The sequence below is a fragment of the Anneissia japonica genome, unplaced genomic scaffold (assembly GCF_011630105.1).
Source record: "Anneissia japonica isolate Jap-2015-1 unplaced genomic scaffold, ASM1163010v1 scaffold2652_len1590060_cov184, whole genome shotgun sequence".
Classification (NCBI taxonomy): Eukaryota; Metazoa; Echinodermata; class Crinoidea; order Comatulida; family Comatulidae; genus Anneissia; species Anneissia japonica.
The window spans coordinates 1311364-1329461 of record NW_022699919.1 but is presented as its reverse complement, the minus strand read 5'-3'; the positions used below and the strand labels follow the sequence as shown (position 1 = coordinate 1329461).

At 34.6% G+C, this 18098-nt stretch overlaps 3 protein-coding genes across 5 annotated transcripts in view; 1 reads left to right on the top strand and 2 right to left on the bottom strand.

The window, feature by feature from the left end:
• Positions 1 to 3547: 3547 nt before the first annotated feature.
• LOC117103214 (talin rod domain-containing protein 1-like) lies at positions 3548 to 8272 on the bottom strand. Its single transcript, XM_033243757.1, has 2 exons — positions 8101 to 8272; positions 3548 to 6123 (listed from the first exon to the last, which is right to left on the bottom strand). The coding sequence occupies exon 2, from the start codon at positions 5860 to 5862 to the stop codon at positions 4837 to 4839; it is 1026 nt and encodes a 341-aa protein (XP_033099648.1). The 5' UTR covers positions 5863 to 6123; positions 8101 to 8272; the 3' UTR covers positions 3548 to 4836.
• A 109-nt stretch (positions 8273 to 8381) lies between these two features.
• Positions 8382 to 12290, top strand: LOC117103215 (LDLR chaperone boca-like). Its single transcript, XM_033243758.1, has 3 exons — positions 8382 to 8648; positions 10136 to 10368; positions 11462 to 12290. Exons 1-3 carry the CDS (start codon positions 8478 to 8480, stop codon positions 11868 to 11870), a joined length of 813 nt encoding a protein of 270 aa, XP_033099649.1. The 5' UTR covers positions 8382 to 8477; the 3' UTR covers positions 11871 to 12290.
• A 956-nt stretch (positions 12291 to 13246) lies between these two features.
• The window catches only part of LOC117103213 (paired amphipathic helix protein Sin3a-like), a 31934-nt gene continuing 27082 nt past the window's right edge, over positions 13247 to 18098 (bottom strand). For 2 of the 3 annotated variants that reach the window (XM_033243754.1, XM_033243756.1), the window contains exon 22: positions 14850 to 18002. In XM_033243754.1, the coding sequence (XP_033099645.1) occupies positions 17766 to 18002 (237 nt within the window). In that variant the 3' untranslated portion in view covers positions 14850 to 17765. Of the gene's footprint in view, positions 18003 to 18098 lie in introns of all 3 variants that reach the window. The other variant, XM_033243755.1, reaches the window with a different exon arrangement.

The window sequence follows — 18098 nt, the reverse complement described above, 5'->3', positions numbered from 1 at the left end:
CAACATTCTATCACCATACATTAAATAAACTCCTCATCTGTATCCTACAATCTGCAAGCAACTCATCTTGCATTTAATTATGTTTCAGACTACAGTAGGAGGCCTGATTAGTGGCTACTGCACAGTACAGTGGCTGTCTCTTATACACATCTAGATGTGTATAAGAGACAGGTATTACCATGGCCTATAAGGCAATATAGGATTTCCCAAAATATGAGGTAAATTTCAACATCCCATAAAGGTATGTAAGATTTCGCATCTAGCTCATGAAAACATCAGTATCATTACTTTAACCATCATCCTCACTGAAATCAACATCAATCATTGTCATCATCATCATCACCATCATCGACAACATTATTAACAGTCGTCATCACTATTGACCATATCATAATCATTGTCATCATGATCGTCATCATCATCATCATCAACCATCCACATCCTCGTGTCCATAAACCTTTTCAAATTATGTGTTACGCACTGAGATACAGTAATCGTTGGGGGAGGAGTGTTTCGCCAATAATTGTAGATGTTATGCTCCTTGTAGGCCTTTAAAAAAACAGTGTACAAAATGTGAACAAAAATATTAATTATTTTTTCACATTGATCCAACACATTCAATTCTGGTCATCTACAGATTACCTATTGTGGAAACAGTAGAGGCTACTTGAAAACGAGATCTGTAATTTTTCAGACAGACCATCATTTACAGGTATTATGTAACACACACTGAAAAGCATTAGACTGATATACCTCATGTTGCAAATGTTAATAAATCTCTATGAACTTTGTATCAACATTCTATCACCATACATTAAATAAACTCCTCATCTGTATCCTACAATCTGCAAGCAACTCATCTTGCATTTAATTATGTTTCAGACTACTGTAGGAGCCCTGATTAGTGGCTACTGCACAGTACAGTGGAGTATCAATATGATTTATACTTGAGCAAGATTTTTTTCTTCTTTTTTTTTGGGGGGGGGGGGAGGGGAGGGGGGGGGGGAGAAAATAACTGTGGACCCCCCTATATACGCCACTGATTCTGTACAGTACTATTTCCACACAAGGACTTAATAATTATGTAGCTATGAAATTATATTATTTACCAGAAAAAATTATGGCACTCACAAGATTTGAACCAGGAATTACAATGTGAGCACCATTATATTATGCTACAGTTCACTTTAACAGTAGCTTACCAACACATGGTTTACCATGAAAAAAACATTTCAAAAGATAAATTATATGGTGGGAGTCACTGTAGACCCGCAGTAATATTACTGTGGTACACAATTTACCACTGCCTACGGGGTTGGGAGTTAATAAGCACCATTCGACCATACAGTGTATAAATAGCATTTACAAGTATCACAAACACTTCTCTGAAATCCAAGGAAATGTGAAATATTCCTATACTTCTGCTTAAAACAGCAAAACAAATAAATTATTAAAATTGAACCAAGAGAAATACAGTTAACATAATTTTTGCTCCAACAATGTAATTACTCCTTGTTTCTAATCAAGGAAACACCATTTGCTTGCATACATGTAATTTTAGATTTTTAAAAACAAAACACATTTAATCACAAACTAGACCCTAGAGCAATTCACACATTCCCAAAACTCATGTTGCAAAATAAAAAAACAACAAAAAACAAAAAAAACCCAAACAAAACACTGTATACTGTGTACTATTCAACACATTGTATCCAAAGAATATACAGTAACAAAATATCAAAAGAACATAACTAATTCAAATGAACATGACCTCTGACCTACTAATGCATCACTTAGATGTGCAGTGCAGGTTTACATACCGTAGTTGTTGAACATGCAGCCAATTTGAACAAAATGTCAAGCTTTCATTTTTACACTACAAAAGACCAATTACAAATTGGAAAAAAGGCAAAAAGAAAAATCAAATTGATGTAGAAAGAGAAAAAAATTTTCCAATTGAAATTTATAGAGAATTGAAGTGGGCAAATTAGTTCTTTGTGTCTGTTTCACTGGCATAATTCTACAGTTTAACTGGAGTTGCAATTCATTCAGTTTCTTACTGTATTTCATCTACACCTGAAGTATAGATAAACTTAACTCTTTACTACTACAACACTAACAAATTATTAAAAAAAAAACATTTACTTATAACTAGACATAAGGATGATTTCGAATAAAAATAAAGTTTTTACAATTTTTCATTGTTTAAAATGAGGAACTTTGAATTACTGTACAATTATCTGTGAGTATTTTAAAATTAAGAAAAGAGTAGGGCAAGAAGAAAGAAAGAGAAACATTTATTGCAATATTTAACTAATTTTGCATATAATAAGTTACTATAAGTTGGGTGCAAAAGGAAGTAGTGGCGAAATATGATTGTTTGAATTTGGCTGTTTTGCGTTCACTACTTAATGAATCCAATATAACAAGTGCTACCCAAATTAAAATTGCTGAAGCCACCCAGCACTCATTGCGTTGCTGACGAACCCAACTCCATTTCCTCCGAGCGTCAGAAGACATCGCCTGCTTATTGCCGGTGGCAGTCTGAATGGATCGTCATTAAAAGTGCTGTGGTACTGCGTTCTCTATAGAATCATGTCGGCGACGACCTCCGGGCTCGCTGAGCGCCTGCCTTTTTTTAAAACTATATTTTCAAATTGTCTTCACAGTTTATGATTTTAATAACTAGATTTGTTACTGTGATAAGATCATCCTAATCTCTTAATAATCCCATAGGATTTATCTTTGCAGTGATTAACAAGGATCCATTCAAACAATTAAAAGGAATGAACTGACTCGCATTGCTAAAAAATCTATTGTGGTAATTGAGGAGATATAAAAGTGTGAATAATTGAGGGCAAGGTAAAACCAGGAAAACAATCAACTTTAAAAAATGTTTGAAAATACAGTACTGTACAGTAGGTGGAGTGAAAGCACTATAAAGTATAGTGTAATAAATCTACAAAAAAAATGATGTTTTTATGAAGGCAGCAATTACAATCGCCAAATGTTGAAGTGTTCAGAGAAATTAATTTATTCTTGGATTGTCCAATTAATCAATCAGTTAAATAAAAATAATACTAAAAAAAAAAAAAAATTAATAAAAAAAACTTTAAGAGGCCTTCCACTGTAATATTAGTCAGTAGGATAGATGGACGGGACATTCAGGTTAGAAATTAGTTTCCAATGACATTTAGAAGTTGAAAATAACCATTTGCTGACAAGACACAGACCTCAGATAATGTATATTTTGACAGCTGTGGACGGGACAATAGAGGGCAGCTCTGCTTGGACATTGGGTGAGTCCACTAAGCTCTTTGCAAGGGAGCTGGGTCCAAGGGGTTGCCGAGGGCCCTTGAAATCGTAGCATTTATATTCTGGGAGACTAATTTGGCAATTTTTTTATTTTGTCATCCCCTATAATACTTTTGGACCAAAATAAACAGCCCACTGGTGATCCAATCGGCCTGTTTTGTCACAATCAATACATTAAAACTTATTTTGGCAAATTATTGGTGGGGTCTACAGGGGTTGACCCTCCTCTAAACAATCAATTCATTTGAAAGAAATATTATAATTAATTTTTATATGCAAAATTAGCCAATAAACATCTACTTTACCCCTCACCCATACATATAAATAGTTAAAAATATACAAGATCTTGAAAACTTTAAATTCTTTGATTAGATTGATTAGGAAGCCTGAAGATGTACAGTGATTTTAATTTTTTAATAATTAATGAGCTCTCTAACAATAATTTCTGTTTTTGTTGTATGAATTGTAAATAAATTAATTCTGATAAAAATAATGAAAATTAGCATAACGTCATCAAATATGGAAAAGCTAAAAAAAAAACCAAAATTTTCTGTGTACAATTTACTTTACAGATAAATCCAGTTTAAAGGTTAATTACTAGGTTTCTCCTGTGTTCAACTAATAAAATAAATATTTTAATTACCTACTGTACTTTCAATTGTAAATAAAAACAACAGATTTTTCTCATCAACAATTATAAATATATTTTGTATTCCATTCTACTTGCTGGTAATGTACAGTATATCAAGGATTTTTATAGTATAGTATAGTGCAAATTAGTAAAATCGATTTACTGTAGTTTGTTTGATCTGTCTCTCATTAACTGAATGTCAGTGAATTTTTTACTAGTTTTACAACAGATGGTGTATATACAGTATATATCTTTAATAAACACCATAATATAATATACTGTAGCAACTGCCATTAATACACAGAACATGACAAAATTTTGCGAGGTGCTAAATTAGAAATCTGGTGCACTTAGTCTTTTTGAACTACTGTAGTTGAATGTTTTTTGAGTTTAATACAACATGTAATAATATCTTTGTTCAAATACCAGTTTAAATATCCAATGCAGTGAAAATATAGATCTTTGATATCAATATTATAAATTATAACATATTTTATTTTACAGTGATAGTGTTACAATTGTAATTACTAAATTTGCATCAGTTTCATATTTTAAAAACCTACATAGATGGGGAAAAAGCACTATAAGTACAGACTTGATATAGAAATGTGTACAGTACAATAACTTAACACAGACAACGTGGAAGTCAAATCTACATCCCATAATACTTTAAGTTTCCATTATGTATGTCTCCTTTAGTTGAGAATAAATCTCAAGCAGTTTTATTCAAATATTCAACATCAAAGTCAATCTCTTAATTTCTCAGTAAAATGGCATTTTAATGAATTCATTTTTGAATTAGAATACAGTACGGTTCATCAAATTGTATTGGCTAATTCATCGGTCGTTGTCATTGACTGCGATGCCATACTTACCGCGGACATCTTATGTCATAAGGTCTCTGTGGATTGAGATCGTGGACTAGAACTTGGCGTTGAAGACAGCGTTCTGACAGATGCCTTGTCCCGTAAAGCTTGCGATAGGAGTTGAGATCCATCTAAAATTGCAGCGCAGCATACGGATAACCGCTTCATGGATTCTGGATTGTTAATATCATACAGAGCCATTTGGACACTCTCGCAAAGCCTAACACAAGAACTTGCAATGCTCATACAGCCACCTAAGATGGCCGTCTGTATGCGCCTGCTGCTCTCGGGCAAATCCGCAGGTAAACCGATGTGTTCAGATTCGGTGGCATAATCAACTAATGACATACAAGATTGCACCAATGGTTTTGAAAAAGATATGCACCTTGCTCTACTCTGCTCATCCAGAGTACTTTTATATCGCCGTATGCACGACAACAAAGAACTTGTACATGCAGTAACATTTTTTAGAGACAATCGAAATTGTTCTTTGTGGAACGGGTCATCACTCGCGTCACTGGCAAGTCTACATGCGTGGGTCAGTGTCTCTAGATTCTTTATCAATTCCTCAGAAATATTTACGAGCACTTGTGGAGATAGTTCCGAAAGCGGAGTAAGATGAAAACGACTACTAGCTAATTCAATGTCTACCTTAGCACGTGTCACCTTGTATTTGTCTATGATTCCTGGCAAAGCTGGCACTGAGCCAAGTTCACTGATTGCCGCAAGATAGGCTGCATGACTTGAGCATTCAACAATTCTGATGACGACATCGGTCAAATCTTTCAAAGTATCCGAAACGTCCTTTAACCTGTTTCCTCGCAGTTGGTTCATTATATCACGGGTAAACACCGTCAGACCCATGCTCCTTGCGATTATAATTTCACGACACTTTGAATAAGATTCACCAAAAACCGACAAACTTTCGGTGTTCACTGGTCTTAAGTCGCTAGTTAATAACAACAGATCTGTGACAGCTTGCATACGACTGGCACATAGTTCACAATCTACACTCAATAATGCTGGACTATACAACTCATTGGAGGCCATTCCTCTTCTGGAACATCCGTATCGGACTGATTGCGTCTGCTACAAGTCCTGTTCTCGATGTGGCCTGTACAATACATTATCAATCTGCTCATGTGAATTACACGCCCAGCGACAAAAAATGCCTCGTTGCATAAAAAATCTTCTGGCATGAGTCAATACGAGTTTGAAAATTTGATTTGTTTTGATGTTGGTCAGATAATTCAATTTATATAGCGCAAATTTGATTGTCTCCTACATGCTTACAATAGAATTTCTGCAACACTGAAAATATAAAAAAATATTGTGGATCGGTCACAAAGAACAATACTTTTTAACACTAATATAGGCCTACTGTATATTAACATGTGCTTGAAGATGGCACTTACACTATGTAGTGATCGACTTTCAAACAAAACAATCTGCGTATAAAGTTCATTAAACAATCAAAATGTGGTAAAATTTTATGTTCATGCTCTGTGCAGTAATAATTTGTCTCCATCCATCAAGCAAGACTACCTCATTACATACATTCCAACCCTCACAATTTAATCAGGATTTTCCCGATTTTCCATTCAATCTCCTGAATTTTGTAAAATTTTTAGAAAACAACTATAAAAAACAGCAAATTTAGTGGCTTTTAGGTACCAATAATTGAGTACTTCTGTGTCAATTATTTCCTTTGTGCGCAAACTTTATCACCCATGCTGGCGTACAAAGATTTGTCGAGTGTTCCTGATACCTCGAAAGATCTGATTGCATACTTGAAAAAAATGACATTTCATGGGTGGGCCACTCTTCACCAGGGCACATCCAGTTTGAAAGGCCCAACCATGGTGGGGAATGGTGCGAAAATTTGAGGAAATGGTACGTCCTCTAGATGGCTAAAAATGACACTCCTATAGTAAAATTCATCCTCATCACCACGCTATACTGTAGTCGAAATGAAGCTCCAACAAATCCTTCATGATTTTTAATTGGCAACTTTTATTAACGCTTGTTACATGGCATCATAACATCATATTTACAAAATCGTACAAGAGTGTTAAGTAATAAATTTAATTAATGGCATAGAACTGTTGCAGATTGCCTTTTCCTTAAAATCAGGGACATTTATACAGTCAACCTCATCACTTTTCAGGCTTCTTCTTGACTTAATATGAAATTACACTGCAGTTGAAAAAGGGGTACCAACCCCTTTAAAAATTTGTGTGGACATATCAGTACCCTCCTCACGCCAACCATGATCTGAGCACATGGTTGAAAGCACTGTAAGGTCTGATATATTGTTTGATCTTTTTTTTTTGAACACATCATTCTAAATGTATTGCATGAAAGTAGGCTACAATATATTCGGAATAAGATGGTAGATTAAAATAATTTGGAATTGAAAAAAACACTTTAATGGTATTAATGATCACAGAATGTTTTTTTTTTTTTAACTATTTAAATTTACTAAAATAAAATAAATGAATAGACCTAGAGAAAAAGTAAATATCTGTCATTAAATATTCAGCACCTCAAAACGGTATTAATTACTCACAATTTGATATTGGTAGGCCTATTTTAACGGAAATATCACCCATGCAAAAATTGGCCTAGGTCCTAGAAATCTGCCGCGATGTTGAAAATATGGACCAATTTCGGTGCAGAAAAGTAGGTGTCAATATACCAGTATTATAGGGGGCCTAGATTTAAAAGGCTGGGAAAAAAAAAAAATATTTATCAAAAAAAAAACAAAGATAGGCCTACAGGCCTACAGGTAGGCCCCTTTTACTACATAAACGCCAGGTATACATTTTCAAATTCTTTAATATTATATCTGTCATTAACATCTTCTAGGAACATAATTAATGCTCTTAAACATATTATATCAACAACCTGCAAATTTTAGAATTAAACTAGGCCAGGCCTAAAATTAAAATTTACTTATTTACGGCCTAACTAAAATTCGTACATTAAAAATTGCGAGAATGTATGACTTCATACCTCATAAATAATTATAAGTCCATAACTGAATAAACACTTCATTATATGATTTTCATTAAAAACCGGTAAAAGTCGGAAGAGGTTTCACGAATTTAGGCCTATCCGGTCGGTGTGTGTGTGTGTTAAATCTTCCTGGAGAACACAGCTAGCTGCTGAGGTCTGAGCGCGCTAACAATGGAACTAAAAAAACCAGTCTGCCTTGTTGATGAATGAACCCCCAGTTGGGTGTGGTCACTTTGCCAGGCCAAACGAGCAAAGATAAAAACTACTTACCACTGGTATTTGATAGAGCTATTAAATCTCAACATATTTATCAGTTGCGCTAGCTGACTGTGTCTTTGAGGAAGGAGTCAAAGTCCAGTATTTAACGAACGCCCATCATCGTCCACCTCTTTGCAATAATAGAAACCGATCTATCTATTCCTTCTTTCACATGTGCGTCCGCTGATCTGTTGTTTTCCATAATGTATTATCAGCCTATAGAGGGCGCCTACATAGTATTATTGTCTTCAAGGCCATTGGTTCATTCTTACCAAATCAACCAATCACTTGCAATTAGTTTTGTGGCGATACGCGGTTGGCTAAAACAACAACACCCCGGGTCACATAACAGGGGCTCACGCTAGAATCGGGATTTCATTTTTCTAGCGATGAATCGCATTAAAGTTTATCTTACTATTTTCCTAGTAGTATGTCTAGTAGACATAATTTCTGCAGAAAAAACACCTGATAAGAAAGAGGAAAGCAAGCCTACAAAGAAGAAAAAGGATATTCGTGATTTTAACGATGCAGACATGGAGAGACTTTTTGACGAATGGGAGGTAGGCCTGCCCTAGGGCTTTGGTTGGCTAGGACTAGGCCTAGGTACCTACCTGCTGCTGGCCTATCTATAGTAATAATAACCCCCTCTTTGTAGGCCTAGTCTGTCTGTCCTCCAGTTTGACACCACCACCGCCGTACTCTCCCAAGTACCGATTAGGCCTAGGCCAATAGTTGTGGGCTAAGCCTAGCCTCTCACATTGCGACACGTAGAGTTTTAAGTTTCTTCATTATTTAGCACTTGTGTGCCCAAGCCTAGGCTAGGGCCTACTAGGCTAGCTCATTTTTCCCTCAAATCAGGGTATAAAGCCCTATTCCTGGCAAAATTTCACTAAAAAAGATTTTTTAAAGAAAAAATGCATATGCATAATTATTTATTTGCATATTGTTTATTATAAACAATGGAAAAATATTGGCATAAATTTTAGTTTTACGCAAAAGAATAACAAAAATGAGAAGTACAGACTATTTCTCATATAGATAGGAGATTACCATTTTCTCAATGAATTCCTCGTTACTTGGCAAACACAGAGGTTGTAGATCGTATCCGGTGGAATGCTCTCGCTTTTTTTATGCATACTTTATACAGTCAATAAAGTGCGTCTCTCTAATGAAATTGGTTTTTGTACTTCACATCTCGCACACTGTGATCGATTGAGTAGACCTGAGATATGTTTGTTTAATTGTCAAAATCTTGGCCAGAATAATTTTTTTAACAGATTTGAAATAATTCCTATGAAATATTATATTTCACAAGTGTCAATACTAGCAACGGAAAATATCATGTTTTCGGCGCCTACTATGTTTCTTCACAGACCTATCGCAAAATCAAACGAAAAATCCATTCGCATTTATTTTTTGTGTGGAGCAAAAAAAAATTAAATTTCAGTCTTATTTTACATTTTTTTCATGTTTAGGAATGTCTAAGTTCAGTTAAATTAGCAATTTCGTATTACATTTATAAATCTTTATAACTTACAAAAATCAGATTTTTCTTAACTGAAATCTTGCCGGGAATGGGGCTTAACATTTGTACAAACTCTTCCATAACATTCGGGTGAAACTTAAGGTATTCTTCAGACCAAAATTTAGCAATGCTCGATTTAAATTCATTGATAGTTTTAGATTCAAGTTCATGATTTGGTCATGCATTCGATCATTCACAACTCTAACCTAACTGTATATGATCATGAAGATTTTCTAACATTTAGTTTACATTTTGGCTTATCTATATTAATTCAATATTTCTAAATAATTTAAATTGAATAATGTGATTTTAATTTTATCCTAGTTAAATAAATTGTAAAAAAAAAAAAATTAAAACTACCTAAGGTCTAGGCTAGGGCTTAGCCTTATTATTGTGTATTTGCACTTTAGCATACAGACTAAAATGTATTTTTGCATGAAAAGTAAGTTGATCATTTGCAATTTGACTTCACTATTCTTTACGTATTTATGTTTGTTATTTTTGTGTCATTTCAATCGAAAGGAAGATGAAGAGAAGGATGAGGATGACCTCCCAGAACACCTGAGAGAGCCTCCTAAGGTAGATCTTTCTAAGATTGATCCATCAGATCCAGAATCAATGGTGAAGATGACAAAGAAAGGAAAGACCCTGATGATGTTTGTCAGTGTTTCGGGTAATCCAACCAAAGAAGAAGCGGAGACGATCACCGAACGGTGGCAGAATCAGCTGTTTCAATCTAATTATCAGTTACAAAGGTATCTGGGACATACATCGTGTATATCTAATGCAGTGGATATTTAGCCCCCAGATTGTAAAGTAAGGCCTGCACTAGGAATATATCCTCCACTCAAAAATTTGGCCTAGAAATCTGTCTGTGAATTTTGGAAAATAAGGGCCAATCTCCCCGCAGGTTAGACCAAAATTTAAGCCAATATATGCAGTTATTATGATTCTGAGCACTATTTTTGTTGTGATTTCTGCGCAAAATTGAGCTAATTTTTAAGGTGTATCATTCATGATGTTACCGATTTCTGCACAAAATTGAGCTAATTTTTAAGGTATCATCCATGATGTTACACCCGTAACATCATGGCTATAAATCCTTTTCTACCATTGTGCACCATTATGGAACCAGCCCCCAATATCTATTTTAATGTTAAAACTGCCTAAAAAAACACATTTTAATTTTTTATTTCTTATTTAATTGCATTTGTGTGTAACAGCATTCTGAGAGATGAGTGATGCTGTGTTAAAAACTTACATACACTGTAGTATTATTTTTATTGACACACATTTTCATGATTAGTGAGGGCCCTCTCCAAACCTTAAAGAAAAATAAAAAAGAATTGTTATGTTTCTCAGTTACTGTTTTTGGTTTTCTTGTTTTCTCCTGCAACTTAAAACAACCCAACATCCTCACAGAGGCACAGTATGTTTATCCAAGATGTACACCTGTCTGTGAGTGGGATTTGGGGGGGGGGGGGGGGGGCGGATTCAGCTTTATTAATAATAATAATATAGTTCATTCTTATATAGCGCATTATAAGCTAGCTCTCAATGAGCTGTATATAAAAGCAGAATAAGGATATAATGTTAAATTAATGAAGAACCTGATGGAAAAGGAAGGTCTTTAGCTTGGTCTTAAAAGAGTTTAAAGTAACAGTCTCATAGGTTTTGGTTTTTGCAGGTATATGGTGTCTGATGACCAGGCCATTTTTATGGTAACTGATGGTAATACTGTCTCATAGGTTGTTTTGGTTTTTGCAGGTATATGGTGGTCCGATGCCCAGGCCATTTTTATGGTAACTGATGGTAATACTGTCTCATAGGTTGTTTTGGTTTTTGCAGGTATATGGTGTCTGATGACCGGGCCATTTTTATGGTAACTGATGGTAGCACAGCATTCGACATTAAAAACTTTCTACTCGATCAGGAGCGATGTCTCTCCGTAACCATAGACCAACAAGAATATTTTGGAAGAGGTTCAGACAAGTTTGTGGAGCCAAAGAAAAAAAGTGAAAAGAAAGACAAGAAGAAAAAAGACAAGAAAAAAGACAAAGACAAGAAAAATGACAAGAAAAAGGACAGTGACAAGAAAAAAGACAAAAAGAAGAACAAAGATGCAAAGAAAAAGAAGAAAGAGAAAAGTTTTGAGGATAACAAATTAAAGTCGAAAGATGATAAAAAGAGAGATGAGAACCGTATATTACCTGATGATTCAACAAAAACTAACAAAGCAAAAAAGACTGAATTATAAATCAAGTGTTTTTTGGTTTTTTTTAATTGGCAGCAATATTTAAAATTTGATTCCACCACCTGAAATTAACAATTAAATCTTCTATTCAAATGGATTAATATTGGGATACTGTACATTGTAACCCTTACCAATGGTAGTATGCATCCCCCACCTTCGTCCTCCACCGAATGTTTGGACAAGCCACTAACAGGAGGTTTAGTTTAATGAGCTTTCTTAACAGGCCCTGTATTTTGCTGCATGTGATAATTAGCAGCCAACCTGCCGGGAGACAGGATAGTCAGTGGTAAAAATATGCAAATATTCTGAATTAGCAGGAGATATGTATTGTTAGTTTCTGGGAGATTTTTTTGTTTTGTTGGGAGATATGGAACCTTTGTATCCCCCTGAATAAAAAACAAAACATTTAAAAAAAAAAAAAAATTTGGTCAATCAGGCATCCTATCTATTAAATTTATTCTTCAAACTTGCCAATGTACAGGTAAGGCGAGACTTTTTTTATATCTTGTTTCGCAAACTTATTTTCTTTTAAAGACTGTCAGAAGAGGGCAAAAAAAAAAAGAATGTTTTGTTTTCTTATTTACCAATTGATTTTGCTAAAAACATTCAACTAAATTTTATTGGTAAATGTAAACGGTGTGGTAATGTGATGGTCAAATGCTTTAAATTTATGTAATTAGGAAGAAAACTTATTTTTGGAGATTTCAAGGCAGTGGTGGGTGTAATAAAAATAAGGATAACTTTTTTTTTTAATTCAGAAAGTTCCATTTTTCGTGGCGGTGGGTGTGCCCCTTATTCCTCCAGTTTTTAAATATTCAAAAACTTGTATCTCATTCACTGATCCCCAGTTTTTCATCAAACAACATTTTTCTGTCTTAGAAAAATCATTTCTACAACATCAAATTTTTGATGTCTGACTTTAATGTTACCAACTACCCACCCTTAAAATATCTTTCACCCAGCTGCTGGTATTTGTTTAGGCTTGTTTTGCCCACGTTTCCACATATACTATATTTAGTGGTTTGACAACTTTTGTAAAACGTTACAGTATTTACTAGTTACCAAAAAAAAAAGTGTATTTTTTATATTAGCTGCTCTGTTATATTAGTGTTTTATTTTCACTACAATATTATAATATATATATTTTATTCAGTTGTATTTTCAACAAGCACTTGCTTTGCATTTATATTAGGATGTAATATTGAAAGTAAATATGGTACTGTACGAGCACCATGAACATATTTGTTGTATTTATTCTCTCGTGCACAATATCCAGAAAATGTGAATTTCAAAATGTTTGCCCATAGTTTGACAGCAACAATTGATAGAAAAACTTGTTTTATTATTACCTTTATTTGGTATAAATATTAAGTTAAACATTTTTTTTTTAAATTCAATAATTCCTATGCTCAAGTTAATAAACTGTATGTTAATGCAGAATGATGAAATATAATTTCAAAATATTTTTTTTTGTCATTTTCAGCATCTGAGTTGAATTGTATTAAAAACAGTAAACTAGTTTTCACTTAATATTTCCTTAGTAATGGTGCTGGTTAGAATCATCTGCACAGTGTACTGATTATTATTAATGTACCGGAGGTTATAATGTACTGCCACCAGTTGCATATCTACGAGACAGTGTGGGGAACTTGGCCCACCACCCCACTGGTATGCTCTAGTACACTACTGTAGTTTTCATCTTGCATCACTGACTGCCACGGAATTCAATTTTAAATACAGTACTATCTTTGTATATTATATACCCTTACATTTTTCCATACCAAATTTTAATCCTATATTGTAGGTGGCAGTACAGTATACATGTACCTTTAAGGTGCAAAACTATCATCATAAAGGGGTTTTTGTTTTATGTACTCAATTTATTTAAAACAATTGGTTTATTAATGTGTTGATAAAAAATTTCTGTCACAAATGCACTTTTATTGTGAATGTAAAGACATTTTGGAAATAATACTTTAGTATTAACATAACCAGTGGTCCTGTGGCTTTCCGAGTCTAGGGCACTTTTTGGCTCTTCGTCGGCAATCATGGGTTTTTAGATATTTTTTTCTCATTGTGTTTAGGGGTCATCCATAATTATCAACATTTTCAAAAGAGTACAAAACATACGCTTTAGGGGGTTGAAAGTGTAGACATACTTTTATAAAAAACATAAATGTTGATCTCAAAATGACACAAATCAACACTTTATTGTGTACTCTTTCGGGGGTGGGAGGGGGTAACAGAAAAGAGTATGTTTTGTACTCTTTTGAAGATGTTGATAATTATGGATGACCCCTTAACTGCAGTTTGTAATAATGTTCAGTGGATGTAATATTTCTATTCAGCACTCCCCCGACCCAAACTGGAGAATGTGTTACTGTCAGAGCGCAACAGCGAATGTTTGGGTCCCATGCATATCTGCAAAGTATTTTTGCTCAAAAAGTGGCCGGGGATGGGTAATCTCCCTATCGATAAATATTTAAGCTAAAGCTCATTCAGCTCATTGATAGAAATTGATTGTTTTGATAAAATGCCACTTTGGAAATGGGATAATATAAAAGCCAAATAACATTGTTCTTTATGGCAGAACTGATGGCCCCCACGTATGAGCAATTAATTTTCATAGCTTTGGACGTCTTCATTTAATGGAAGGACCTGTAATTTGTGTAAGCTGAGTTATTAGTAGAAGGGGCCCGGTGCTTAGTAGTAAAAGGGGATTCACCTCTAAAGCCAGACACTGCGCTTGCCAGTCAGCGCGATTCTATAAAATACGCAACGCAACGATGCACGCACAGCGGATCGTTTTTTTAATGACAATCAGTTCAGACTGTCGCCGACAATCAGCAGACGGTGTCACTCACAGAGTGGAGTTGCATTTGTTGTACAATGCAGTGAGTGCTTAAGAGTTTAAGCGTTTCTGTTAGTGTTGTAGGTGCTATCAATGACAACTGGAAAAAAAAAACAAAGTTACTCAACAGATTACCTGAAAAAGGAATTTAATGGAGTTTGTAATTCACAACTGAACTGTACAAATTTAATAAGTGTCTTTAATAAAGAAAGAAAAAAAATTATCTTGAATAATACCAAAAAATAAGAATAGTTTACACTACCTGCCTAACATAGTGTAGTCTGGTAAAAAGGAATAAACATTTATATCTTAATTTCAAATACTTTGGTACCCAATTTAGGCCTTTTATGTTCTTGATCTTTTGGAGAAAAATTAAGTTAATGCACTTAAATTTATTTCGTGAACTTGTGGTGGAATGTTTCCAGATGTATACAAAATACTATCGCCAAGAAAGAAGCGAGTTCAGTTCTCTGTGAAGATATTCTGAAGGTGATTAAGATAAATACAAATATACAAGAACCAAATTATATTTAATAAAAACCATCTGGGCTGACTAAAACCCTATGTTCACGCAATATTGCAAAAAAGTTGGGGGGGGGGGGGGGGGGGGGGGGGGGTTTGGGCCAAAGAAGTCGGCTGCAACACTACACATTACACTGCAGGTCGGACAGTAGTAGTAGTAGTATAATAACTTCCACAATTAACCTTTACAAGAATTACTTCATAGGCATGTAACAAAGAGTCTTTTGAGTTACTAAATAATCATTACAATAATGATTAACAAAGATCCTTAATCCGCAATGAAGCCTTGATTGTGTCAAATTCCATTTCCTACCATGGTCGTAGTAACATGCATGCAGAGCATTGTAAGCATAAAATATTTTTCTTTTCCACCTAAGAAACCATCCATGATTTAAATTTGTTTAAGAATGGGTTATGTAATGCTTATAAAACAGATAAGTCCATAAGGATATAGACCACCTTTCAATATCAAGGTGTTTTGTTGCTGCGTGATCCCTGCATTAAAAAAAAAAATTATTGCAATGCCTTAACACACAGTTGTCAATTCTTCAATCCTTACTCTACCCTTTCTCTAATCAAATCCTTTCATTATTGTTATCCTATTTTTAAGCACCTGTCTCAAGATCTGTCGTTCACTAAAGCCTGACACTCACTGTATCGTGCGACGAATCCAACTCCACTCGCTCTGAGCGTTAGACGACAAGACACCGTCTGCCGATTGTTGGCGGCAGTCTAAAAGATCGTCATTAAAACGATCTGCTGCACGTACGTTGTGGCCTTCTCCATATAATTATGTTGGCCGCCGACCATCGGGTGAGTGCCCGGCTGAATGCGTTCGATAAATCCCATCTAGTAGAAGCAATTGAGGGTGGCTGTTTTAGGCAAGGCACTTTATTCACAAATTCCAGTGCACTTCAACATTTATTGGAATACTCCCCACAGGGAGCTACAGTATGTGGTTTTGGTCCTATGACCGGGGCAATAATGAGCAACACATAGAAAGCTTACCGTAAATGCTCGAATAAGCACCGCACCAAACATAACTTTTTTCCCTAAAGCGCCTCGGCACTTAATCAAGAGTACTGTATATAATATTACCCTGTGTGTAACGAAACAGAGTTTTAAATACAATATATACAGTGTTAAAATGAATAAGTAACACAATGAAGACACAAGCTTTTCTTTATAAACGAAAAGAACGATGATAGAACCTATGGTAGGCCTACTGAAATATGTGAAATAGTTATCATAGGAACAGGCATCTAAAACGATATACCAATATGTTTTTATAAACGCTGCGGCGCTTATTCAAGCATTTACTGTAGGCATTTATGTATTATATAAAACAAACATTATGATCATTAATTAACGTAGTGCTATTTTATTGTCAGGATGAAGGGCTGATTTCAAATAGGATGACTTGTTTAAAAGTGAGCCAAAAAATGTATATAAATGTAACACGAGAACTGCATTTATGTCCTTAACCATACTTTGTTTTGTTTTTTCTGAACATGCATACGATGTAACTTCAAAAATTACAGTCTTTGTCACTATTTTTATTTCCCATCTGTTAATACAGTCTTATATAATATATAATGAGTATGTGATTTAAAGATAGTTACAAAAGACTATTTTCCAAGTATTGCATCAGTGATACCGATTGTAAAAACTTGTACAAAAGGGCACATTCACAATATGGAGCTCTCAAACAACCATGGAAATAAAAACCTCCATTCCAATTTCATTATTGCTAATACAAAAATAATTTTTTTAAAGTATCCTTTGAATATCAGTAATTGAATAGCTAATTGGTGACAGTTGAGAAAGGAGAAGTATTGGAAAATGATTTAAGCAAAGAGGAATCTTAAAAATGTATCACAAAATTGGCAGTATGCTTAGCTTGTGAAAAAATAAATAAAAATACACACACGCACACACTGATAATTATAATTTAAATAATTAACATTCAATAATAATAAAATAATAAGGAGATGAAATAATCATGTAAAAAAATACAGAATCAGAGTGAGGACTCCAAGTACAATATATTTCAATACTTAATGCTTCGTCTACATTAACTACTGTACACATCCAGGGCTTTTGTTTAAATACAGTTACTTAAACCACACTTTGAGGATAGGGCTTTCATTAAAAAAAATCTTCTAGACCACCGGCTAAATATAGATGCTAAAAACCACATGGCTCTAATTGTATAAGACAGACCAGTACACATTTTATTGTAGCACGCGTACCAATCCTGGAAGTTGTGGTCGGTCAAGTGCCCTCATCCTCAACTGATCTGCAAATCATTCAGGTGTTGTAAAATACATACTGACAATTATTATCCTGAATCGATGCAGTCTAACTGCTTCGCTGTAGATCTCTCTCCAGCATTAACCAATGTACATACACTATTTACAAAGTCATCTCAAAATTTGGGACAAAAATTACCTTATACTTTACAAAGTATAAATACAACTTGATTTGTAGAAAGTGGGAGTGAGAGCAGGTGCACTTGCTCACCCTCATGATTTTGAACTCAGTGAGTCCTCTTTGGGGTAAATGACTGAAAACCTTCGGTACTTGTGCTCTTCCGTTTCCACCTTACGACTCCTTGTTTGGCAAGGTATCAGGTCATCAATATCACCCATAAACCAGCGTTCCACTTGCTTCTCTTGTTCCCGACTAACGTTTTTCCTTACCCATTCGTTGAACCACTTGCGGAATTTTGTGTGCAATTTAATGCTGACTTCTTGGTGGGACTAAATTAGGAAAAAGAGAGGAACGTTATATGTTTTTCCTGTCATCATTTATGGACAACGGACCAGGGCCAGGAATAAGCGCATGTCCTACAAATA

Excerpts from the sequence above, each read along its gene's own strand:
- LOC117103214 (XM_033243757.1), bottom strand. The coding sequence starts at position 5,862 with ATGGCCTCCAATGAGTTGTATAGTCCAGCATTATTGAGTGTAGATTGT.
- LOC117103215 (XM_033243758.1), top strand. The coding sequence starts at position 8,478 with ATGAATCGCATTAAAGTTTATCTTACTATTTTCCTAGTAGTATGTCTA. Across the intron at positions 8,649-10,135 it reads GACTTTTTGACGAATGGGAG|GAAGATGAAGAGAAGGATGA; the intron begins GTAGGCCTGCCC and ends TTCAATCGAAAG. Across the intron at positions 10,369-11,461 it reads TCTAATTATCAGTTACAAAG|GTATATGGTGTCTGATGACC; the intron begins GTATCTGGGACA and ends TGGTTTTTGCAG.